The 25166-nt window shown below is 58.5% G+C and overlaps 2 protein-coding genes across 4 annotated transcripts; both read right to left on the reverse strand.

Annotated features, from left to right (window-relative positions):
• Nucleotides 1-5427: 5427 nt before the first annotated feature.
• Nucleotides 5428-25067, reverse strand: LOC118256701 (uncharacterized). Of its 3 annotated transcripts, XM_050716216.1 has the most exons (12): nucleotides 24922-25067; nucleotides 10125-10393; nucleotides 9605-9847; nucleotides 8664-8954; nucleotides 8361-8458; nucleotides 7389-7581; nucleotides 7191-7302; nucleotides 6765-7011; nucleotides 6571-6610; nucleotides 6235-6340; nucleotides 6107-6153; nucleotides 5428-5980 (listed from the first exon to the last, which is right to left on the reverse strand). In XM_050716216.1, the coding sequence occupies exons 2-11, from the start codon at nucleotides 10234-10236 to the stop codon at nucleotides 6111-6113; spliced, it is 1485 nt and encodes a 494-aa protein (XP_050572173.1). In that variant the 5' UTR covers nucleotides 10237-10393; nucleotides 24922-25067; the 3' UTR covers nucleotides 5428-5980; nucleotides 6107-6110. The 3 variants fall into 3 exon arrangements, with proteins under 3 accessions (XP_050572173.1, XP_035419767.1, XP_035419768.1); XM_035563874.1 differs by lacking the exon at nucleotides 24922-25067 and having other exon boundaries at nucleotides 10125-10624; XM_035563875.1 differs by lacking the exon at nucleotides 24922-25067 and having other exon boundaries at nucleotides 5428-6153; nucleotides 10125-10807.
• Nucleotides 13157-24759, reverse strand: LOC118256654 (uncharacterized). Its single transcript, XM_035563804.1, has 7 exons — nucleotides 24648-24759; nucleotides 20134-20376; nucleotides 18707-18997; nucleotides 14853-14950; nucleotides 14425-14617; nucleotides 13464-13535; nucleotides 13157-13266 (listed from the first exon to the last, which is right to left on the reverse strand). The coding sequence occupies exons 1-7, from the start codon at nucleotides 24757-24759 to the stop codon at nucleotides 13157-13159; spliced, it is 1119 nt and encodes a 372-aa protein (XP_035419697.1).
• Nucleotides 25068-25166: the final 99 nt, after the last annotated feature.

The following is a 25166-nucleotide window of genomic DNA, read 5'->3' on the forward strand; positions in this document are numbered from 1 at the left end:
GACACGCTGCATTTACTCCTCTGAGTTCACTGCTCTCAGCAGGGGGAAGCAGAGAATAAAGCAAATCTTGTGGCTTGGTGAATTTGCTCAAAGTCTTCAGCATACCCTTTGCTATCTGATGAGCTCTGGTGAAGCAGTCATTGTGGTGGGGTGCTGGGGGGAGGCTGGGTGTTGGTGCAACCCTGCTGTGCCTTCTCTCTGTTTGTCGGCATGCAATTGCTTCACACAGCTTTCCAGGCTGGCTCCTGCTCCCAGCCATGTCTCCCTCTTTTCAGGCAGGCTGTCCTCTCCCACGAGCGGTGGAACAATTTCACTACCAGCAGTGGCCAGACCACGGGGTGCCCAGAAACCCTGCCCAGCTCCTCTACCTAGTGGAGAAAGTGAACAACAGGGAGTCAGAAGCCCCTGCTGGCCCTGTGCTGGTGCACTGCAGGTACTGGGATGGGAATGCTTGGGTGTTGGAGCAAAGCTGGCCAGGGCAGCACCAACCTCTCTTTTTCTGTGTCCTCAGTGCAGGGATCGGGCGGACAGGTACCTTCATCGCCATGGACTTCCTCCTGAAGATGGCGAAGGCCGAGGGGAAGGTGGACGTGTTTCACTGTGTGCAGAAGCTGCGGGAGCAGCGGGTCAGCATGGTGCAGACCAAGGTGAGGAGAGTCACCTGCTCCCTGCACACTGCCAGGCTGCAGACGTGCTTCCCACCCTTCCCAGGGATGTGGTGAACCAAGCCACAGTGGACGCGCTCTGCATGGTTCAGCCACAGGCACTGGAGCTGCCAGGTGATGGACACTGTGTGTTCTTGTATTCAACACGGTGTCCAAACCTAGGCGGGAGCCACATTCCTCTGAGACTCTCTGAAGTGGCAGCAGCAGCAGCATTCACATGCACCAGTAGTCTGGCATGGAAGGGCTGTCTTATAGGCAAGGAACATGCGTGTGTGGCTTTCAGGATGTGTCCTTCAGGCTTTTGGGATGTTTGCCTGGCATCTTCTGGGCAGCAATGTCTTGGGCAAGGGACTCTGTCCTCACGATCTGTTCAGTGCTGTGACCCTATGGAGGAACCTGTAGGTTGGGCAGGACCATCCAGCTACTTGCAGGAGGACTAGTCCAGTGGTTTTCTGAGCTTCCTTCCCCTGAGCAGGAGTCTGGTGTCCGAGAGAAAGCATTAAACCACAGAAAGATGCTCCTGTCTGGGTTTTTGCTTTTGCTGGCTGCTCCTTAGAGCAGGGCTGCCTGCACTGGGAGGTGTCCAGCAGGGAGGCGAAGGATGGAGCTGACACATTCCAGGTGCAGGTCGATGTCAGTGCAGAGCAGTCTCAGTGCCTGTGTTCTGGAGTCCCAGGGCTGTCCGTGAAGCTGCTCCAGACGGTGCACTGACCCGTGTCCCCACGCAGGAGCAGTATGCCTTCCTGTACGAGGTGCTGCTCGAAGGCCTGCTCTGCGGCAGCACTGGGGTCCCAGTGGAGAGCGTCGCCAGCCACATCCGCTGCCTGCAAGGAGCTGAGACCCAGAGCCAGAGCAACGTCCTTGAGAAGGAGTTCAAGGTACCACCAAGACCTGGCGTGCTGGGTCTGGGGCCTCCTGCCACAGCCCTCACCCAGCTGCGGGCTGGAGATGTTGGTAGTACTTCTCTGGGGTGGCTGCAGATGGAAAGGGAGCTGAGAGGCAGGACTCGCTAAGCTGAATCTTCCCTTACAGGCAGTGCAGAACTTCTCCGAGTTGTTCCAGCTCCTGCCATGCAGAGAAGCAGAGAAACCCAGCAACCAGCCCAAGAACCGCAAACCAGGGATCCTGCCAGGTATTGCAGGGCTGGGCAGCCCCTTTCTCCAAGACCCAGCTCCTGAGAGCAGCAAGGGGGACGATGCTGCTTCCCTCCCCAGCACCATGCTACCACCAGGGGATGGGGCGTTCTGCCCAGGGTACCAAGCATCACTTTTTGTTGGCGATACTTAGTACCATCGAATCATCTAGGCTGGAAAAGACCTTCAGGGTCATCAAGTCCAACCATCACCGTGGCCTACTGAGTCTGGAGGGTGGATTTACTGCTGCTTCAGGACTTTCCCCACCCAGATCCCCCTCTGTGTGGGCAGAGGATGGCTCATCCCTTCTCTCTCTGCCCCTTGCCTCCGCAGCGGATTCCTGCCGGCCCATCCTGATGTCCTCGCTGAATGCTGACGGCTCGCCGGGCTACATCAACGCGGTGTTTGCCAACGTAAGGCTCCAGCTTCAGCAGGGCTTGGAGCTGCTAGGGGCAGCAGAGGCTCCACGGGCACCACTGCCTGAGGCAGGGCAGGACCTTGTCACCCCATCTTGAGGGGTCCCAGCCTTGGGGCTTCTTCACAGTGGCTGTCTCGCAGCGGCTGGGGCCCTGCTGCCAGGAGATGGCTCCCATGATCAGCCTAAAAATCCACTGCCTTTCACCTGCTGGGTGCTCTGCATCTCCTCGGGCTCTGCCCCTGGGTCTGCAGAGCCTCCCAGCCCAGCCCTCGGCATCGTGGAGGCTGCCTAATGTGGTTGTTGCAGGCACTGCTGTATCTGTGGATTGCATGACCTCTAAATTCACACACACACACCCCAACCGGTGTGTTTTGCAGACGTACACCAAGGAGGACAGACTGATCATCACCCAGCTGCCCTTCTCCAGCACGCTGGTGGATTTCTGGGCTCTGGTCTGGGATTACACCTGCACAGCGGTGGTTGTGCTGAACCAGCTCCAGGAGCTGGACAAGGTCAGCTGCCCTCCCCTCTCCCAGCAGCATGCTTTCTGCCTTCGCCCCCCCCATGCAGCTCTCCTTGCCGGGGTCCTGCTTGCTATGGAGACCAGCTGCAAGCCTGTGGGCTCCACGTGGCTGCGCCCTGAGAACGGTTCCAGCCCAGTGGTATAACTGGTATAACAGTGGTGGGGCGTCCCCGTGGGCACGGGAAGAAGTAACAGGGGCAGCCCTTTGGTTTTGCTTCCCCTGACGAGGTATCGTCTCTGCAGGGGTGTTATTTTTCTGGCTGCAGCCCCACAGATTTGTCGCAAGCACAAAGCAGGCAGAGCACCCACGTGTAGGCAAGGGGCTGGCCCAAGTGCACCCACACGAGCTGCTGAACTCCGTGTGTGGGTCGGGGCATTGTGTGACCATGCATATGTCTCCCCCAAGACATACGTGGAGGTCTGGCCCACCCAGGGCGAAGCCATCTATGGCCGTTTCCACGTCCAGCTGCTGTCAGAGGATCCTGGAGCTGGTTTCACAGTCTGGACACTCGCCCTCACCAACAGGCAGCAGGTAGGCTCTTTGCGCAGAGACAGCCCTGTGTTCAAGGCTGAACCAGGCCCACGCTGTCCTGCCTCTCCTCCATGAAGCCAGTGGGCTTCTTCTCTGCCCGACCCACTGTCTTTTTTCCCTACTAGCCCAAGAAGGCTGCAGTGGAAGTCCGATTCTGGCAACTGGAGGACTGGCCCATGAAGCAGCATCTTCCCCCGCACCCTGCCACCATCATCAGCCTGCTGGGGAAGGTGGAGACGCACCAGCGGCAGAGCCAGGATGGGCACATCCTCGTCACTTGCTGGTGAGCAATGTCTTTTGGAGGAGCAGTCGTGGCACAGAGTGCAGGCTGTATCCTTCAAAGCAGGTCACATCTATCTCAGCTCGGGTGAAGGGTGGACATGTGGACATGAGTTCAGCTGTGTTCAGGAAGGAAGGCTTCCCCATGGAGGCCTCCTTGGTGCAGGACCGTCCCGAGAGCCTCAGGCCTGCATGGCTAGTGGGACAGCAGGAAATCTAGGGTAAGTGACTTCCCTTGCTCTCCCCTGCAGGGACGGTGCCAGCCGGAGCGGGATCTTCTGTGCTGCCAGTTTCCTGTGTGAGCAGATCCAAAGCGAGGGGCTGGTTGATGTATCCCAGGCTGTGAGGATGCTGAAGAGGCACCGGAGACAGCTGATTAAAGACGTGGTAGGTGCTGACCAAACTCGGACAGGGATGGCAACACCAGAGCAAGAACTGGTCTGTGCCTAGGTGCCTGTCCTGCACCCACCACACCATCCAGGTCCTCAAGGACCATCATGGTCTACCTGGACCATTGAGGTCCTCAAGGCCATCATGGTATACACACCCTGGATGGGAGTGAGCAGCAGACACCTGGTGGTGCTGGTTCTTCTAAGATCAGCTGGCTACAGCCCAGTCCTCATCCACGGAAGCCTACATTTGTGATTTCTCACTGGGGGAAGGTGGGCTGTGACTGGGAGGAGGCGAGGGGGCTATACCTCTGCCTGGCTTGCTCGGGGGGCTGTTGGCAACCAGGCTGGCCTTCCATGACAGGCACTTGGGCACCACACACTCATGTGCATCCTTCTGTCCACAGGAGCAGTACAGGCTCTGCTATGAACTAGCCCTCAGTTACTTGAACTCATTTGAAACCTACGGCAATTTCAAGTAGAGTCATGGTCACAGCCCATCTCTGGCCAGGACTTCAGCTTTCTTGAGGAAACAGTGGAAACCAGAAGAGACGGGGAGGGTGTGCACAGCCCCAAGATGCTTTACTCTTCCGATGAGCCACTCCAAGTGTCCTCTGCAGCTGCACAGCACAGGCTGGACCGTCTCCAAATTGTGGTCAGACTTTGAAGCAGGAACCAGAGTTTGGGCAGGAATTTACCTAGCACCACAGCTCGAGCAGGCAGGTCAGAGGAGAGGCACCGGTACTTGACACGTCCACCCTAGGGATGAAGAGAACCAGCTGCCCCACCCAGGCTCCCCTATCCCTTCAGGGCAGCTCCACCAACACCCCAACCGCGTTCAGTCAGGTGAGCCCCAAACCACTGTGAGATCCACAGGGCTGAGGAGCACAGGCCACCTGTCCTGCTTTGGGAGAAGCATGATGCCCAAGGCTATGAAGAGGCAGGAGAGCGACAATCCACCACCCCAGAAGGCTATCCTGGTCCTTTCCACCCCCCACAGCCCCCTTCTGAAGCTCCATCTTCCTAACGTTGACCCAGGTGCCACAGCCCTACCAGCTCCAGAGGGTCTCCCTCACCAGCCTGTCTGGCTCCACCGTGGCAGTCCCAGATTGCAGCACCAACCCAGATCCCTGGACATTGTTCCTGCAGGTTACTGCCCAGGAGAGGCTGCTGCACAACAGAGGCTGCCTCTCCCTTTGCGGCTCAAGAGCCAAGATTGACTCCATCCTCTATTCCGTGTCTCACCAATAAAGGCTCTGTGCTGGCCATGGTGGTGATGAGCTCTGATCTTCACTTTTCTTCCAGGTTTGATCTGACATGGGGGGCTGCAAAGGAGCTAAGAGCATGTGGGTCCCCCAGCTCTGGCCAAGACATGGGCACAGGACCATGCCTGTGTGGTAGGGGGCTTCTCAACGAGGCGCAGTTAGTTCAGCACCCTACAGGGAGCATGACTCTAAGGGCAAGGAGACGACAAGGCAGGAGCTGTAGTGGGGCAGGCAGTCCCCTCCAAACCACATTTATTGGTTGTCTGGACAGAGCAGGCAGAGTGGCAAGGGCAGTGCAGTCACACCAAGCCCGAGCAGAGCCCTGGGTTTGGCTGGATTTCAGCATATGGAGGCGGAGATGGGTGGGGAACCCGGGACATGGCAGGAGCTCAGCCTGAGCTTCTCTCTGAGTCAAAGAACGTGTCCAGTTCCTGCTTCCAGGAAAGCAAAATCAAAGTCTAGAAAAAGGAACTACAGAAAGCCTCATTAAAGAGTGCCGGGCCTTTCAACAGTAAGCAAAAGCTGGGGAGTGGAGGGGGTCAGGGAAGAAAAAGCTGGTGACCCTCCTTGGCTTCCTGCTTTCCTCCTGCTCTGCTGAACCGGATGGGACCCCCAGTGCTGGTGATGGTCACAGGAGAGCCCGGTGCCCAGCTGCTGACAGCACTGATCCAGGGACGACCACCCCATCTTCTCTGCACCACTGCTGTGACCATTGCCGAGTACTCTGGGACAGGCAGGGGCTGGGACGACGGCTCTCCAGCCTGGCCACGGTGGGGCTGGGGCAAATGGGGTAGGTGTCAGAGAAGGGGATGAGCGGGTGTTCCTCCTGAGGGTCAGCCCCCCCCAGGAGAGCTCTGCTTTGTGACGGTGTGACGACAGCCCAGGGAATGGCATTTTTCTACCTTTTTAATTGTTCTCCTTAGCTTTGATGGGTACAGCCTTCCTTCTCCTGCAAAGACAAAGGGCAGTCCTGAGTGACAGGCTGGTGTCACCCAGGGTCCTACTAAACCAAAGTCCCCAAGCTACTCACCTGGACAGCACGAACCACACAATGCCTGCAAACAGGAGAAGCAGCAACAACAGCACAACCACTCCAGTCACAATCCCGGTCCATGAGCCAGGGGGCTGCCCTGCAACTAACACACAGCCAGCAGTGGGTGCCACAGCCCGGGCCACACATCCGCAGTGGTCCCAACCATGGCAACGAATCTGTGCAATAGTATAGAGGTACCCCCACAAGGAGCTCCTGCACTTGCCAGCTCCTGTCCACAGCAAGTTGCCAGGCTGGGGAAAGGGAGGACATGGGAGAGAGCCTCGGGCACAGGGCGCAGGGTGAGCCAGCCCCTCAGCAGAGGAGCCCACTTACCCACAGAGAAGCTGTAGCACACGCAGGTGAACGTCTCCTCCTGTTGGGAGAAACAGGAAGGAGAGTTCAGAGCAGAGGGCGGCCACCCAGGCCACCAAGCACCCCGGCCGTGACCGAGGACGCGGGGGACGCTGCCCTGCCCCGTCCCTGGCCGGCAGCGTCCCCAGGGAGCTGCAGCCTCCCGCCACGGGTACCTGCTGGGAGCGCCGCACGAGGCGGAGGAGGGCGGTGTAGTCCGAGCCCGGGCGCAGGGGAGCGTTGTGGAAGCCGTGCCCGTGGGTCCCGTCGCCCAGCACGAAGGCCGTGGGGGCGGTGAGGTTGAGCACGGCGGCCACGTAGGCGTCGGGTGGGCGGCTGGCGTTGAAGGGCTGCAGCTCCCCCGAGCAGGCGCCTTCCAGCGCCGTGCCGTTGTGCGTCGCAGCCACGAGGAGCTGGTGCTCGCTGCAAGGCAGGGCTGTGAGCCGGGGACGGGGACGGGGGTGGGATGGGGACGGGATGGGGATGGGGACAGGTGCGGGAATGGGGACGGGGATGGGGAAGGGAAGAGCTGAACGGAGGCAGCTGCAGGTGACAGCGCTGCTCGGGGCTGTGCAGAGCAGAGCAGCCGGGGCTGCACTCACCTGCCCGCCTCGGGGACCCAGGTGATGGGGCGGAGGGGAAGCACGGCCGTGCCTTGGGATGGGGAGATGTCGCGCACAAGGCGGGAGCTGACATCAGGAGGGTCCGAGGTCTCTGCGGAGGAAGACCCAGGGGACGAGCATCAGCAGGAGGCACGGCGAGGCAGGGCAGGAGCAGGGGCAGCGCGCACAGACCCTTACCCGAGCTGTTGGTCTGAAACTCCTCCAGCAATGCTGCGCCGGCCCCGGCAGCCGTGAGGCCCCGCACGGCCACCGTGTAGCTGGTGCCAGGGCCGTGCGCAGGCAGCGGGTGCTCCGTGACGGAGCTGCTCAGCCTCAGCCGCTCGACCTGGAGGAAGCCGCCGTCCTGCGGGCCCCTGGCGGTGACGTTCAGCTGGGGACAGGACACGGAGCTGGAGGGGAACGTGCCCACCGCACAGCCAGCCAGAGCCCAGCAGCGCTGCGGTGCTCCCCACGTCTGCACCCATCGCAGTGCTGGGAAACTCCCGGAGAGACGCCAGCGGGAGCCTTGGCCCCACGCGTGGACCTCAACGCACACCAGAGGAGGAGAGGAGGGAATTTGGAGCCAGCACTCAAAACAAGGGCAATCTGCTGCAAGGATACCACCGCAGCAGCAGCAGCAGATGGAGCTGCTCAGAGCACACTTCTGCTCTCCAGGCTGGTTGGATTTCCAAGGCATCCTCAGTGAGGCATGAGTCACATCTAACCTCCACAGGGCTACAAGTTGGGTGCTGCACTGGCCCCCTTACTGCTGCACCCAGCACTGCAAACCACAGCCTTTCCTGTTCCAGAAACCAGAAATAAGGCCCCAAGGGGCACAGGAAAGCCCGTGAGGCTGTGCCACCAAACACGTCACAAAGTGCTGCGCACAGAGCCCCAACATCTGCCAAACCACAGGCTGTGCAGTGCTGGGGAGGAAACCCCCAGGCACAGAGCACCCACAACCCCTGCAGGCAGCACGGCAGCAGGAGAAACATGAGAGGGAGGCAGAAATGCTCAAACTTATCACAGCAGCTAGAAAATCAGCCAGGAGGGTGGATCTCAAGGTCCTCAAGGATTTCCCATGGTCTGCCCGCCTGCCTGTGCCCAGCACCCAGCCCAAGGCACCCGGCGAGGCACAGGGCCCACGGGCAGCCCCCGCTCCCCTGGTACCTGGTATCCAAGGATCTCCCCTTTGCAGCAGGGCAGCGCCTGCCACCGCAGCGTCCCCGTGCTGGCATCCAGCCACAGCCGCTCCGGCTTCTCGGGCACTGGAAGCACAGCGAGACGGGGTCACACATGGGGACACCCACCTGGGGGCTGAGCCCGCAGCTGGGTGCCTGCGGCTCCTGGTGCCAGTGGGGAGAGGGTGCTCAGGATCAGCTGCTGGGTGAAGAAGACATTTATCTGCCTCCTCCACCTGTGAAACAGTCCAGGAATTTCCCTTCTCTCTCGTACTCCCCTGTGGACACCTACCTGTTTCTTCTGTCCTGATCACCCATGTAAATAGGATCGTGCTGGGGGGCACTGAGATGGTGACACTGTAGTCCGTGAAGGGCTGCAGGTGGTTGCAGGTAAATGTTCCATTTTGGCCGTGCAGCATCTCCTGTCCCGTGACCTCCTCAGCCTCACAGGGAGGGGAGGAAGGCCCTTCCAGCCTGCACGTGGCCTGCATGCGCTGGCAGGCATCAGGCAGACTGCAGGTCCAGTTCAGTTTGATGCTGGTGGTGGAAGCCTCCAAAGTCCCAGGCACAACCTGGAAGGCCTCTGTGAAGGAAGCATTGCAAAAGAGTCACTTCCTTGCCTTCCCTTCCCCTGGCACCCTTGCAAGGGTGCTGCAGTCTGCCAGCCCTGCTCCCACCCAGCTGCAGGGAGAGGAAGACAGAGGTGACACTGCCCACGCCAGGTCTCCAGCTGCAGAGCTGGAGGTGTTCAAACAGGAACAAATGCGGTTGAGTGTGTGGGCTACCGCTGCTCAAGGCAATTTTCCCCATTGTGTCATAACCCAGCGGTGTCAGTGCCTCCCAGCAACGCTGTGTTCAAACAGACTCCGCTCCTAGACCCAGCCCTTCCTGGCTGTGCCCAGGCCTCAGGAGAAAGGTTCCCTGGCACACTAAGGTGAGGGATGGAGCTGCAGGACATGATCTGGAGCACCTTCCTGCACCACAGCCCCAGGAAGGGGATGAGGGCAGGAAGGGTCAGCTCCAGCCGCTGCCCCCGGCCGGCTGCCGCAGCCCCCTCCTGCCGGGACCCTCGGGCACAGAGGCTGCCACCAGGTCCCTCCCTGCCCAGGCACCCCTGCGGACCCCGGGCAAGCCCTGGGCAGGCACAGGGGCTACCTCCCACTGCCTTTGGCATCTCCCGCTACATCCCCCGGCACGCAGGGGCCCCAGGAGAGCTCCTGGAGCATCCCTTACCCACGCACTCCACCATGGAGCGAATGCGGGTCCAGGCACCTCCCGTGCCCTTTCCCATCCAAACTTCTCTGTACACAGGTTTCCCAGTGCTGATGGACTGGACTTCTCTTGAACATTTGATGTGGCTGAAAGATGGATGTAAACCCTCAGGGCAGCTCAGCATCACTTCTTCGTTCCTCCTGTACTCCTCCTGGTCTGGTGCCAGACGGAGTCTTGTGTCCCACGAGGGCTTTTGGCACATTTCTGGCAGAGGCAAAAGCAGGTGAGCCACCCCCAGCTCCCAGGGACACTGCCCCCTCCATGGAGCATGACAGCCCCGGTGCTCACAGAGGCTTTCCCAGCACACTGAGCCTTGCTGCCCTCCATCCCCAAACCCAGCTTCACCCCACCCTGCTACAGACATCGCCTCCAGCCCTCTGCGATACAGCTGCCGTGTGCTGCCTGTGATAAAGACGCACATCAGACTTGCAGGTGAAAGAGCAGAAAAAGCTTCTCTTGCAGAGGAACGGGCACTTCTTACCTGTTTCCCGGGGTACTCCTTGGGTCTTGGGACCAGTATCTTCTTGTGCCTGTGCTCCCAGCAGAGGGACGAGGACCAGGAGAAAGGTCAGAGCCAGCAACTGCAGGGCCATGCTAGCATCCAGTCCCTGGGCACAACTCAGACCTCAGCCCCACTTGCTGCCTCCAAGCACTGGCATCCGTGATTGCAAGAATTGCAACCAGAGGAAGGAAGCAGCCTCATGAGCAAGTCGTATGTGGTGAAAGAGCCTTCCTCTTTGAGGAGGGAACCTCCCATCAGTGTCAGCACTGCTGCCTTTTGCTGGTTTCTTTCCCCAGGGACATCCCGGCACTGGCACTCACCAGAGCCCCTGGCATCAGGATCACAGAGCTTCACCCCACAGAGCTCCTTGCTACCAGAGCGCATTCACCAAACACCGCTCACGTTTCTGAGACTTCTGCCACACGCTTCCCAAAGCCTCTTCTTGCACACGTGGCTTCTGGAGATGTCACGGGTCACTGCACTTCCCCTCAGTAATCACAGCAGTTTGACGTCTTCCAAGACAGTATTAGGAGAGCTGGCAAGAGCCAGGGGTAGGAAAGAGAGGGAACTAAAAGGAGTCCCTCAGAACCCTCATACAAAGGCCCTTCAAAAAGACACGGTCAACAAACACCGCATGTTGTCCTTCCCCTCAGCTCTGTTCCCAGCTGCCTCCTCCTCCTCCCCCTCAGCAGGGAGCAGGTCTGTCCTCAATGAACCAACCACCCTGCCCTCCAGTGCCAGCTGAATGCCTCAGGAAACCCTCAGTGCTGCTGAATCATCCCTCCCACTCCTAAGCAGCTACTGCTTTTCTCTTCCTCCAGAAACAGACAAGGGCCCACAGTCAAGTCCTGGGGATAACCTGGATGTTGTCTCTGGAAGATAGTCAGCTCTGCTGGTTCTTCAAACAGCCTGTGCACTGCAGAGGGCCTGCAGAAAGGCCCCACAAAACAGAGTGGCTGGCAGCTTCAGCAGGTAAATGCCAGTCAAGTATCTAAGTATCTAATTCCTCAGAATTGGCCCTTTCCTCTCAGCAAAGCAGTCTTTGAGCCAGTGACTTCAAAGGACTGGCACTGGAGACACCTTGAGCAGAACATGCCAGCCAGATGTTGCCCCATTCACCACGAAACTTTGAGCCCTGCTGTTCAGCCCGTTCATCACCCAGTGTGGTGTGACCCTGTTCATCTCACAGCTGGACGTTTTGTCCAGAAGGATACTGTGTGGAAAGAGAGAGGGAGAGGAGTGGGTACCCCTCCCCAGGCTGGGAGTGGGAGGCACGATGGAGAGCTACAGATACCTCAAGATGGAAGGGTAGGTGTGGAAAAACTGTTCAACAGGCTCTGCAGGTCTAAAACTAAAAAGGTTCACCAAAGGAGGGAGAAGGCACAATGTTCACAGTGACAGGGTGCAAAAAGCACATCCCTCCATCAGCTTGTCATAGCCCTTTGCAAGGAGCTCAGGACAGCTCGTGTCCCCGAGGACGGGAGGAGATACAGACATCTCAGGCTGCCCACAGAGCTGAAGAAGACAATGGTGTCCCATCTTCCAGCAGTGTGCTGCTCAACAAGGAGAGCCTTTGGGCTGACCTTCAATGTGTGGGATGCACCTGGCACTGGTGTCCAGGGAGAGAATAAGAAGGACAGAAAGTAGCACCTCATAACACTGAAGATCCTCAGGTATGCTGTTGAGGGGTCTCAGAGGAGCTGGAGACCATGAAGGACAGCTCTGAGCTCATTTCCCGTGTCCTGAGGGAGATGACTAGACCCAAAGGGGAAATGAGTTGGGCCTCCATCACCACGCAGGCAGACAGCCCAGGACTGCCCACTCACACAGACCCTCCAGCTGGACAGATGCTGCTTATTCCCTTCCAGCTCACCAGCCCAGCCACAACCTGCTGCTGGGCCCTTCCAGCTGATACCTGCATGATCCATCTCACTTCCACCCTTGCAGGCTCCTTGCACGCAGCAGCAGCAGGACACATAGAGAAGGCTGCAAGGTGCAAGAACCCCTTGCTGGTCTGCCAGACAGACCAGGCTTGGGGACAGCCACGCAAAAGGGCATCTCTGTGCAGAGCCAGCAGCACAGACTGGTGAGTAAGAGTGCAGGGAGCAGGAATAAGGCTGGGTGATCAGTCATGGGGGCTGTGGAGGAGCAAAGAACATTCCCGGCCTTCCACTTGGCCCAGTTAGCTCAGCACCCACAGGGCACGTGAGCCCATAAGGGCAAGGAGGGGACCAGGTCAGAGATGTAACAGAGTGGCAGCCTTCTCCAAACCACAGGCCTTTATTGGTTGTCCGAACAGAGCAGGCAGAGTGGTGAAGGCAGGGGAGTGGAAAGAAGGTAGGAACCCAGGAGGTGGAAGGAGCACAAACCGACCCTCAGTTCCCCCATCTCACAAACCCCCTCATTCCCCTTTCTCAGCCATCACTGGCTTGAGCCCACCCTTTCCCTCTCTGCCCGATATCCACTGGGAGCAGCTCCATCAGAGCAAGCAGGTCACACCAACAGGTGTGTTCCTGTTTGGTCCCAGAGGCCGGACACAGGCCCTAGGATGAGGGGCAGATGGCTTATCCAGAGCACTGGAGGACAGCCAAAACATGCCTTCGCTGGCACAGGCAGGTCGGACCAGGCATTGGGCAGCTCCTGCTCTGTAGCAGAGGGTGCTGGTGACAGAGGAGAGATGGGAGGGGAAACAATAACCCAGCACAAGCTGTAAGAGGTCCTGCTTACAGCTGTGGAGCACCAAAACTCGAGAAAGGGCCATGAGGAGGCCTCCAAAGACGCCAGGCCCCATAGGGTAGGAGAAGGCCCAGGGGCACCCCGTGCCTCTTCCCACAGTCAGACTGGGAAGCCTCTCACCACTGTCTCTACCTGCAAGGCCAGGAGGGCTGAAGAGGACAGTGGCTTTGTGCCCTGAAAGAAACAGCTGCAGTCCTCGTGTTTTTGTTGCCTGGACGAGACCCCCAGTGCTGGTCACAGTCACATGAGAGACGGGGTCCTGGTAGCCATCAGTACTAAGCTGGGGTCGTCCTCCCTGCGATCTCTGCTCTCTTACGCCCACTGTGGTCTTCCAAGGTCCTGCACAGGGACAGGGACGGTCGCTCTCCAGCCCAGCCACCTCTACCTGCGGAGACCAACAGCACGCAGGGCAGAGGCTGCTGCAAGCCCTCGGCAGCACGGGGAGCTCATGCTGCCACAGCCGCCTGCACACGCGAGGGGCTGAGACAGGCTGGAGCACTGGGCACTGCCTGACACCACCACGGCCCTTTCCTCGGGTCACTCTCGACCCGCTCCCCGGCACGTGTGGGAGCCATCTCCTACCTGCGTCTTCTTCAGCCAGAAATCTCTCCTTGATCACACAGTAATGGTCCGAGTTTTCATAGGACTGGAGCTCTGCAGGGGACAGACACAGCCTGAGGGACCCAGGTCTGCAGGAGAAGGAGCAGCGCAGACCCAGGCAGGCAGCGGCACAGGGGGCCACAGGGCTCTCCTGGCAATGACCTGCTCTCCTTACACCCCGCTCCCGCTGCCGTGGCCCTACCTGTGTAATGGTCCTCCTCGGCTTTCCTGGGCAAGGCCTTCCTCCTCCTGGGAAGGCAAAGGGGTGCCCTGAGGCTGGGGAGAGGCTGATGTGGCCCAGGGCCCTGCTGGCCTGGAGACCCAGCCAGGAGCCCACCAGCCAAGCCACGGTAGGACCAGCTGCCACCCCCATGGCACCCAGAAAAGGGTGAGAGCAGTGCAGAAAGCCCACGCTGTCGCCAGCCACCCCATTAGCCCAGCATGGCCTGAGGCAGAGCAGCGACTCCAAGTTCCCTGCCTACTCACCTGCACATCACAAGCCACAGGATCCCAGCAGACAGCATGACCACCGCAGACAGCACAGCCACCACAGTGACTGCAGTCCATGGCCAGGGGCCTGGAGGCTGCCCTGAAACTAAGCACACAGCCAGCAGTGGGTGCCACAGCCTGGGCCATGCACCCAAACCCTGGCATCAGGTGTCAGACTGGAAGAACTTCCAAGCCAGTCTGGACTGTAAGACTGGGCTCCACAGCCAAGATCCACAGCCTTAGTGTTCAGTTGTGAGCCCCAAGGGTACCTTTAGGCAGGGTAGGGCACCATCTTCTGTAGTGACAGAGAGGGGCCAGCTCTGCTCGTGCAGACCTGAGCAGGGGCTGAAGCAATGCCACAGGGGCATCCTCTGAGGCCAGGACACTATCTTGTATGGCACAGGGTGCACAGACAGACACCAGCCTAACAGGCCCTTGACACAGAAGCCCTCACCCGAGACATAGGCTTGAAATTCCAGGTGGGATGCATCGCCGGCACCAGCGGCCGTCACGCCCTGGACTGTCACCGTGTATTTGCTCCCCGGCATCTGACGAGGTGGCGTGTACTGGGTGACAGAGCTGTTCACTGTCACCTGCTGGAATTCAAGGAAGCTGCCATCCTGTGCGCTCCTGGCCGTGACGTTCAGCTGCAGGAAGGACAGGAGCCGCTGGGGACCAGCACCCAGCTCCCACCCAGCCTTGAGTGGCTGCTGCTGCTGCCTGGGGACAGCAGGGTCCTGCCCTCACCACAAACACCCCACAGCCACCTGGAGCTGCCGGGCCCGGGCAGAGGAGGGCTCACCCCTCTCCCTGATGCCAGTGCCCAGCCCAAGGCACCTGGCGAGGCGCGGGGCCCACGGGCAGCCCCCGCTCCCCTGGTACCTGGTATCCAAGGATCTCCCCTTTGCAGGAGGGCAGCGCCTGCCACCGCAGCGTCCCCGTGCTGGCATCCAGCCACAGCCGCTCCGGCTTCTCGGGCACTGGAAGCACAGCGAGACGGGGTCACACACAGAGCACATAAGTCTTCCTTTTTAATCTCTTCAAAAACTTTGTCGCTCTTCTCTGAACATGTTCCAGGAGCTCAATATCCTTCTTACAGTGATGTGCCCAAAAATGAACACAGTATTCAAGATGTTTTCTCACCAGTGCCGTGTACAAGGGGACAATAACTCCATAGTCACAGAATCACAGAATCACAGAATCATCTAGGTTGGAAGAAATCTCCAAGATCACCGAGTCCAGCCTCTGACCTAACACTAACAAGTCCTCCACTAAACCATATCGCTAAGCTCTACATCTAAACGTCTTTTAAAGACCTCCAGGGATGGTGACTCAACCACTCCCCTGGGCAGCCCATTCCAATGCCTAACAACCCTTTCAGTAAAGAAGTTCTTCCTAATATCAAATCTAAAATAATATCAAACCTAATATAATATCCAACCTAAACCTCCCCTGGTGCCTGTCACCAGGCACGTGGGAGAATAGACCAACCCCCACCTTGCTACAGCCTCCTTTAAGGTTCCTGTAGAGAGCAATAAGGTCGCCCCTGAGCCTCCTCTTCTCCAGGCTGAATAATCCCAGCTCCCTCAGCCGCTCCTCATAAGACTTGTTCTCCAGACCCCTCACCAGCTTCGTTGCCCTTCTCTGGACTCACTCGAGCACCCCCATGTCCTTCTTGTAGCGAGGGGCTCAAAACTGAACACAGTACTCGAGGTGCGGCCTCACCAGAGCCGAGTACAGGGGGACAATCACTTCCCTAGCCCTGCTGGCCACACTGTTTCTTATGCAAGCCAGGATGCTGTTGGCCTTCTTGGCCACCTGAGCACACTGCTGGCTCATATTCAGCCGACTATCAACCAATACTCCCAGGCCCTTCTCGGCCAGGCAGCTTTCCAACCACTCCTCTCCCAGCCTGTAGCGCTGCTTGCGGTTGTTGTGGCCCAGGTGCAGGACCCGGCACTTGGCCTTGCGGAACTTCATACAGTTGGCCTCAGCCCATCGGTCCAGCCTAACTTACCAGCAAACTTACTGAGGATGCACTCGATCCCCTCATCCAGATCATCGATGAAGATATTAAAGAGAACTGGCCCCAGTACTGAGCCCTGGGGGACTCCACTAGTGACCGGCCTCCAGCTGGATTTAACTCCATTCACCACGACTCTTTGGGCCCGGCTACCCAGGCAGTTTCTAACTCAACAAAGCGTACGCCAGTCCAAGCCAAGAGCAGCCAGTTTCTCGAGGAGAATGCTGTGGGAAACAGTTTCAAAAGCCTTACTGAAGTCAAGGTAGACCACATCCACAGCCTTTTCCTCACCCACTAAGCGTGTCACTGTCATAGAAGGAGATCAGGTTCGTCAAGCAGGACCTGCCTTTCATAAACCCATGCTGACTGGGCCTGATCGCCTGCTTGCCCTGCAAGTGCCGCGTGATGGCACTCAAAATAATCTGCTGCATGAGCTTCCCTGGCACTGAGGTCAAACTAACAGGCCTGTAGTTTCCCAGGTCTACCTTCCGGCCCTTCTTGTAGATGGGCGTCACGTTTGCTAGCCGCCAGTTGACTGGGACCTCCCCCAATAGCCAGGACTGCTGATAGATGATGGAAAGTGGCTTGGCCAGCTCTTCCGCCAGCTCTCTCAGTACCCTCGGGTGGATCCCATCTGGCCCCATTGACTTGCGTACATCTAAGTGCTGTAGCAGGTCGCCAACCATTTCCTTGTGGGTTGTGAGGGCCACGTTCTGCTCCCCAACCCCTTCCACCAGCTCAGGGTACTGGGTATCTAGAGAACAACTGGTCTTGCCGCTAAAGACTGAGGCAAAGAAGGCATTAAGCACCTCAGCCTTTTCCTCATCTCTCGTCACTAAGTTTCCCCCCACATCCAGTAAAGGATGGAGATTCTCCTTAGTCCTCCTTTTCATGTTAATGTATTTATAAAAACATTTTCTGTTATCTTTAACATCAGTAGCCAGATTGAGCTCCTGATGAGTCCTGCTGGCCACTCCATTTCTGGTGCAGGCCAGGATGCCATTGGCCTTCTTGGCCACCTGGGCACACTGCTGGCTCATGTTCAGCCAGCTGTCAACCAGTACCCCCTGGTCCTTCTGTGCTGGGCAGCTTTCCAGCCACTCCTCTCCAAGCACAGACCACTGCAAGGGGTTGTTGGGACCCAACTGCAGCACCCAGCATTTAGCCATGTGGAATACCAGATGATTGGACTCAGCCCATCGGCCTAGCCTATCCAGATCCACCTGCAGAGCCCTCCTACCCTCAAGCAGATCAACACTCCCATGCAACTTGGTGTTGCCTGAAAAATGTCTGAGGGTGCACTCGAACCCCAAAACTGGATCATTGATGAAAGCATTAAACAAGACCAGCCCCAGCTCTGAGCCCTGGGGAACACCACTTGTGACCAGCTGCCAGCGGAGTTGAACTCCATTCACACAGACTATAGGAGCCCAGACATCCCACCAGTTCTTCACCCAGCAAACAGTACATCCATCCAAGCCATGACAGACAGTTTCTCGAGAAGGATATTGTGGGAGATGGTGTCAAACACTTCAGTAAAACACAAGTAAACAACATCCACAACCTTTCCTGTATCTACTGAATGGGTCATCTTTTCTACACAGATGATTCTTGTCTCTGTACAAGGCTCCCATCTTGCCTCCACAGAGGATCAGGTTAGTCAGGCAGGCTTTGCCCTTCATAAAGCCGTGATGGTTGCTTCTGATCACTCGATTGTCCTATATGTGCTGTGTGATGGTACTTAAGATGATCTGCTTCATGACCTTCCCTGGGACTGAGGTCTGGCTGACAGTCCTGCAATTCCCTGCATCCTCCTTCCTGCCCGTCTTGTAGAATGGAGTCACATATGCTAACCTGCAGTCAACCTCCAGAACTCCCTGGTTAGCCAGAGCTGATGGTATATGATTGGAAGTGGCTCGGTGAGCACTTCTGACATCTTCTTCAGTACCCTTGGATGAATCCTGCACAGCCCCATACACTTACGAACATTCAAAACATGGAGGAGGTCACCAACAGTTGCCCATTGTATTACAGGGGTTTCATCTCGCTCCCTGTCACCACCTTTCAACTCAGGGGGCTGGGTACCCTGAGAACGATTGGCCTTGCTGATAAGGAGTGATGAAAAAAAGGCATTAAGTACCTCAGTCTTATCTTCATCTTTTCTCACTAGGATGGAGATTCCACTTAGTCTTCTATTTGCCATTTTCCTGCTGAGGTATTTATGAAAGTATTAATTCTTGTCTTTTACTGCACTAGCCAAATCGAGTCCAAGGCTTTGGCCCTTCTCATTTTCTCCCTGAACAGCTTGACAACAGCTCTGTGTCCTCCTGAGCTGCCTGCCCCAGCTTCCAGAGTTCATAAACTAACTTTCCCTTCCTGAGTTCCCAAAAAAGCTCTCTGATCAGACGGGCAGGTCTTCTCTCCCACCGGCTCAACTTTGGGCACGTTGGGACAGCCTGCTCCTGCGCCGTTAGGGCTACTCCCTCTAAGAATGTCCTGCCTTCCTGCAGTCCTTCACCATACAGAACTGCCTTGCAGGGGACTGTGTCAACAACGTCTCTAGACAAGACAAAGTCTGCCCTCTGGAATCCCAAGGTATCGGTTCTGTTAAGTGCCTTCCTTAACTCACCAAAGACTGAATGTTCTATTGTTTTGTGATCGCTGTGCCCAAGACAGTTGCTAACTATCACAATATGTGTCGGGGGAAAATTACCTGTTGCCTTTGTCCTCAGGAGCCGTGTGAACAGGATTGAGCTGGGGGGCACTGAGATGGTGACACTGTAGTCCGTGAAGGGTTGCAGAGGGGGACAGGTAAATGTTCCCTTCTGGCCGCGCAGCATCTCCTGTGCCGTGACCTCCTCAGCATCACACGAAGAGGAGGAAGGCCCTGCCAGCCTGCACGTGGCCTGCATACGCTGGCAGGCATCAGGCAGACTGCAGGTCCAGTTCAGTTTGATGCTGGTGGTGGAAACCTCCAAGGTCCCAGGCACAACCTGGAAGGCCTCTGTGAAGGAAGCATTGCAAAAGAGTCATTTTCTTCCCTTCCCTTCCCCTGGCACCCTTGCAAGGGTGCTGCAGTCTGCCAGCCCTGCTCCCACCCAGCTGCAGGGAGAGGAAGGCAGAGGTGACACTGCCCACGCCAGGTCTCCAGCTGCAGAGCTGGAGGAGTCTGGATCAGGGTGTGCTCAGAAGCTGGCAGCTTCTAGTGGGAGCAGACCCCTGCCTCTGTCCCCTTGCTCCCTGGCAGCGGGCGCAGCCCCTCGGGAGGGAAATGCTCCCGCAGGCGCTGGCTCTCTCGCCACAGAGCGCACCTGCACCCGGCCGGGAACATCCGTGCGTGCCTCTGGAACAGGGCCAGCACGAAGGCAGGACACCGCCATCGAGCCCACCCTTCCCTCTCAAGTCCCTCACTCACCCACACACGTCACGGTCTGCCGCTGATCCAGAGGCTCCCAGAGGCCAGCGCTGCTCCTCACAAACCAGAACCCCTGAGGAGTTGGGGAGCCTTGGCTTGGGGTAGGCTGTATACAGGTGATCTTCATGGGAGGAGGCCAGTACCCTTCAGGGCACCTCACCGTCACCACGTCATTGAGGATGTAGGATGCCCGTTCTGGGACGAAGATTAATCTGGGGTCCCACCGGGGCTTCTGGCATTTTCCTGCAGCAACAAGAAGGGAAGGTGCTAGCAGGGCAGAGGCTGGCCATGCAGGGCAAGGCAGGGGACGTGACAGGAGATCCTTGTCATGGCACACTACAGTGAGGGATGGAGCTGCGGGACACGACGTGGAGCACCTTCCTGCACCATGGCCCCAGGAAGGGGATGGGAGCAGGAAGGGCCCCACGCTGCTTCCCCAGCCCTCCCGAGAAGGCCCAGGAGGAGCAGGAGCTCCAGGGGCTCTGGGCGCCCTTGTCCCAAGTGCCGGGTGCTCCAACCTGGCCCCTCGGGGCAGCTCCAGCTGCTGCCCCTGGCTGGCTGCCGCAGCCCCCTCCTGCCAGGACCCTCGGGCACAGAGGCTGCCACCAGCTCCCTCCCTGCCTCCCTTGGGCAGGCGCAGGGGCTGCCTCCCACTGCTTTTGGCATCACCCCCTACATCCCCCGGCACGCAGGGGCCCCAGGAGAGCTCCTGGCACCTCCCTTACCCACGCACTCCACCTTGGAGAGAATGTGGGTCCAGGCACCTCCCGTGCCCTTTCCCATCCAAACTTCTCTGTACACAGGTTTCCCAGTGCTGATGGACTGGACTTCTCTTGAACATTTGATGTGGCTGAAAGATGGATGTAAACCCTCAGGGCAGCTCAGCATCACTTCTTCGTTCCTCCTGTACTCCTCCTGGTTTGGTGCCAGACGGAGTCTTGTGTCCCATGAGGGCTTTTGGCACATTTCTGGCAGAGGCAAAAGCAGGTGAGCAGCAGCTGGGGCTGGGGCTGCCCAGGGAGGGGTGGGTGAGGCTGGGCCACCATTTGCTTGGGCAGTGGTCTCAGGCATCAAACCCAGGGATGCGCTCAGGCATGGGGAGCATGGGCCAGGACTCAGTGGGGATGTGGGAAATGCAGAGAGGCATGGAAGGGTAGGATTGGATGACAGGGCTGCAGAGAAGGTAATTCCTGCCACCCCACGTACCGAGGCACACCACAGGCTCCTCAATGTGGATCCAGGCACCTGTGCTGTTCTTCCCCAACCATGTAGTTCTGTCTGCAAATCCAGAATATTCTAATGCCTGCACTCCCCCTGCACATCTGACGTGGGTAAAGGACGGCTTGAAACCCTCAGGGCAGCTCAGCATCACTTCTTCGTTCTCCTTGTACACCTCCTGGTGTGGTGCTAGATGGAGTGCTAGGTCCCACAAGGGCCTTTGGCATGTTTCTGTCCAGACAAAAGCGGGTTTAGTTGGGGTGTGGGTGATGAGGTGGGGCAGGGTACCGCGAGCTGTCGGCAACCACCAGCAATCCCTCCAGCCACCAAAGGGAGATGGAAGGCGAGCTGTCCATCTGCCATGACGTGCCCCCCCAGCAAGCCTTGTTGGGACGGAGGGGGCTCCCCTTGTCACTTGCCCATGAAATCCCTTCTCCACCCTCATTTCCATGCTCACTCTTTGCCCCCCACCACATCCCACGGCCGGCAGCTTCCCAGGACAATCCCCCCTGCAGCAGGAGACCCCTCCAGCCGCTCTTTGGACCTGACCCCAAGCCCAGCTCAGGCTGCCCTTCACCTCGCCGTGCCATGGCACCAGAGGAGCCGCTGAGCCACGGGGCTCCAGGCGAGGCACCTCCTGTCGCCACACTTACTGGTGCACTTCATGGGGCCCGCAATGCGGACCCAGCGTCCCATGTTGTTTCTCTGTGTCCAGGTGCCCTTGTGTTCCCCTGTAGCCACAGCCTGAGCTCTCCATGCACATTTAGCCTGCTGGAAGGGGGGCTGGGAACCCTCAGGGCAGCTCAGGCGCCCTCAGGGCTCGCGCCCTGCCCGCATGCTGCTCTCCTGGCCCCGCAGCCCCTCAGCATCTGGCAGGTCACCGCAGCGCCAAGCAAGGGCTGGGGCAGGCAGTGTCGTGGCTGGTTCGGGAGCGTGAGGGCAGAGAGGGGACGGGGAGAGCTGCCCCGCTTACCCACGCACGCTACGGGCTCCTCAATGCGGGTCCAGGCGCCTGTGCCGTTCCTCCCCCACCAGCTGACCCCAACGACAGGTTTTCCAGAAGTCACTCCTTGAAATTCCCTCGCGCATTTGGCGTTGGTAAAGGAGGGCTTGACACCTCCAGGGCAAGACAGCCTCAGTTCCTCGTTCAGTGTGTAGTTGCCTTTCCTTGGGACAAGCGTGATCCTTCTGTCCCACTGGGGTTTCTGGCATGTTCCTGCTGGGGAGAATGCGTGACAGTCCTCCTCGGGGACGGGGGTGCTCGGGCAGGAGGGGGCCGAGGCTGGGCCATGACGGACTGCGGGGTCGGCCGTCGGCACGGCGAGGAGACGCTGCGGCCCCTGGGTGCGGGACAGGAGCCCAGCGGGGCTGTGAGGTGCTCAGAGCGAGCAGGGCTGAGGGCAGGATCTGGCCGCCGCCAGCGTCCCCGTGGCTCAGGCAGACAGGCTGCAGAGGCAGGACAGAGGCAAGGCCGGAGCCCGCTGGGGGCTTCTGTCCCGGCCCAGCTCGGAGGCTGCTCCCGGCTGGGGCCATCCCAGAGCCGAGGCCAAGGCATTCCGGTGAGAAGCCATGCTGATGGAGACGAGCCCGCAGCAGGGGAGAGCTGCTGCCCCCCGACTTACCTGTGCAGGTCAGGCGCATTCCCATGTAATGCCACGTTCCCTGCATGTCCTTCACCTCCCAAGTATATCCCCAGCCTGTCCATGCAGCACATCTGATCACAGCGAGAGGAGGATCATCCCCAGTGAGGCAGCTCAGTGTCAGCTCCTCCATGTCCCCATAAAGCATCTTCTCTGGGACAACGCGGAGGCTTGGGTCCCACTGGGGCCTGGGGCATCCTGCACAGAGAAGACGGAGAGCGCGTCAGTGGGGTGGGAAGAGCCAAACGCGGGCAGGACTGCCGGTGCCTCCGTGCGGCGCGGCGCTTGCTGCTGCTGCGGCAGCCGATGGACCTCTCCAGGGGTTTCTGCCTTGCCTCGCGGGGCGCATCCTGGCAGAGGCAGGGGTAACACTGCACAACATGTGGGGCTGGCCCCTTCCACCAGGCTGGAGCTCCGGGAGCGCTCAGAGAGAGCAGGGAAAGGAGCACGGGGCTTCCAGCCTTGCAGGGATTCGCAGCATCCCGCGAGCAGGGAGACACTCAGTGCATGCTGCTCTTCACTCTAGGGCTGTGCAGACGGCCGCCCACAGGCCCCAAACACAGGAAAGGGGTCAGGTGAAGCTTCAGCGAGGCCAACACGGTGCAGAAGGGCAGCTGGCAGGCTTTGAACAGCAGGAGGTGAGATTCATGTTTTGGGAAGCTGTGCTGTGGAGCGCAAAGTGGCAGCACGGGGCAGCATGCAGCTCACAGCCGGGGTGCGCAGCCCCAGGGCCTCCTTTGGCTTTCCTCCGCAGCCTCCCTTGGGCTTTCGCTGCCCCAGGATTTCTTCAAGCCCATGCTGGCAGTTCAATTCCATTAATACAATGCCTTCTGTTTGAACAGAGCCTCATTTTACCTAGTGCTGGGCATTGCTGCTACGGCTCCTGGGTGTCTGCTAATAAATCACTGTGCAGTGGCAGGCTGGGGTGATGGGAAGCGGCCAGGGCCAGCCTGCCAGAGCCAGCCCTGCAGGAAAACATCCCCTGCAAGCTTCTCCGCCTCCCTCCTGGGCGCAACGGGACTGTAAGGGCACGAGGCTTTTGTACAGGCGTTGAGGAAAGCTCTGAGAGAGCCGTGCAGAAAGACAGCCAGGGGACAATAGGACAAAGGGACAATGCAGCCTGCTCCGCGCACGGAGCAGCGCTGCGCCACACGCCCCGACCACATCCTCTGCCGGCAGCGTTGGCACCGCGCACGCAGCGCTGCCTCTTCCCCAGTGCTGGGACACAGATTTGTCATCTTGTTTCCTCAGCACGTCCCCAGAACCCTGCCCGCCACCCCCACTCCTTCGCTCCCAGGCGCATCGCCTTGCCTGCAGCTTTTCAGGTAGCGGTGCTCAGAGCTGGGGCACGGGTGAGGCTGGCCCGGGGGATTTGGCACGCGGGAGCCCTGCTGAACAGAGACAGTCCCGTAATAGGAATGTAGTTGGAAATGTCTGTGATGGAAATATCTGCAGTCACCAGCCTACACTTCTGGCTTGTAGAAAAGGAGCACTTCCCCATTTGAGCCTATGTCAACACCTTCAGATCCTAGAGAATTTATGCAATGAACTTCCCTAACATGACATGGGAGAATGATCACATCTCATGACTTTCACATCATCTTCTGAACAGAAAAGAACGGATGTAAATATGGCATAGAAAGATTTTGTTCTCAAAAAAAAAATAATAGATATATATATATATTCAGTTAGAGAAGGCAAGGGTTGGCCCAGCTGCAAAGTTCGGTCTCGTTCAACAGCCTTCTGGTACTTGCCTGGCCTCCCCCAGGCCCAGATTTGCACAGAAAAGTCACAGCCCTGCTCCCTGAAGACCTTTTCCCGTCTTGACTCACTCCTGCACCCTCGAGGAAAAAAACAGTAAACCAGCTGGGGATGCAGAGCACGACCCATTCCTTCATGTCCAATCTTTCCCACAGCTTCCACATTGCACCGCAACTCCTGCCCACAGGGTCTCCAAGAGGCAGCAGGAGTCCCAGCTGGCAAAGCTCCTCAGGTGTCCCCCTGGGCTCCAGCCCACGGCTCCGCTAAGCACCAGCACCCAACTCCCCAGTGGTGGGGACATTGCCCTTATCGCCCCAGGAAGGCCACGTGCTCAGGCTTTGTCTGCACATTGTGCAGTGAGAACCAGCCACCTCCTGCTCCCAGGGACACTGCCCCCTCCATGGAGCATGACAGCCCCGGTGCTCACAGAGGCTTTCCCAGCACACTGAGCCTTGCTGCCCTCCATCCCCAAACCCAGCTTCACCCCACCCTGCTACAGACATCGCCTCCAGCCCTCTGCGATACAGCTGCCGTGTGCTGCCTGTGATAAAGACGCACATCAGACTTGCAGGTGAAAGAGCAGAAAAAGCTTCTCTTGCAGAGGAACGGGCACTTCTTACCTGTTTCCCGGGGTACTCCTTGGGTCTTGGGACCAGTATCTTCTTGTGCCTGTGCTCCCAGCAGAGGGACGAGGACCAGGAGAAAGGTCAGAGCCAGCAACTGCAGGGCCATGCTAGCATCCAGTCCCTGGGCACAACTCAGATCTCAGCCCCACTTGCTGCCTCCAAGCACTGGAACTGTATCTGATGGTTGCAAGAGGAGCAAGAAGAAGAAGGAAACATCTCAACGGGAAATCACTTTGAACACAAGAGCCTTCCTCTTTGAGGAGGGAACCTCCCATCAGTGTCAGCACTGCTGCCTTTTGCTGGTTTCTTTCCCCAGGGACATCCTGGCACTGGCACTCACCAGAGCCCCTGGCATCAGGATCACAGAGCTTCACCCCACAGAGCTCCTTGCTACCAGAGCACATTCACCAAACACCGCTCACATTTCTAAGACTTCTGCCACATGCTTCCCAAAGCCTCTTCTTGCACACGTGGCTTCTGGAGATGTCACGGGTCACTGCACTTCCCCTTAGT

Source organism: Cygnus atratus, chromosome Z, assembly GCF_013377495.2.
Source record: "Cygnus atratus isolate AKBS03 ecotype Queensland, Australia chromosome Z, CAtr_DNAZoo_HiC_assembly, whole genome shotgun sequence".
In the NCBI taxonomy this organism is placed as follows: Eukaryota; Metazoa; Chordata; class Aves; order Anseriformes; family Anatidae; genus Cygnus; species Cygnus atratus.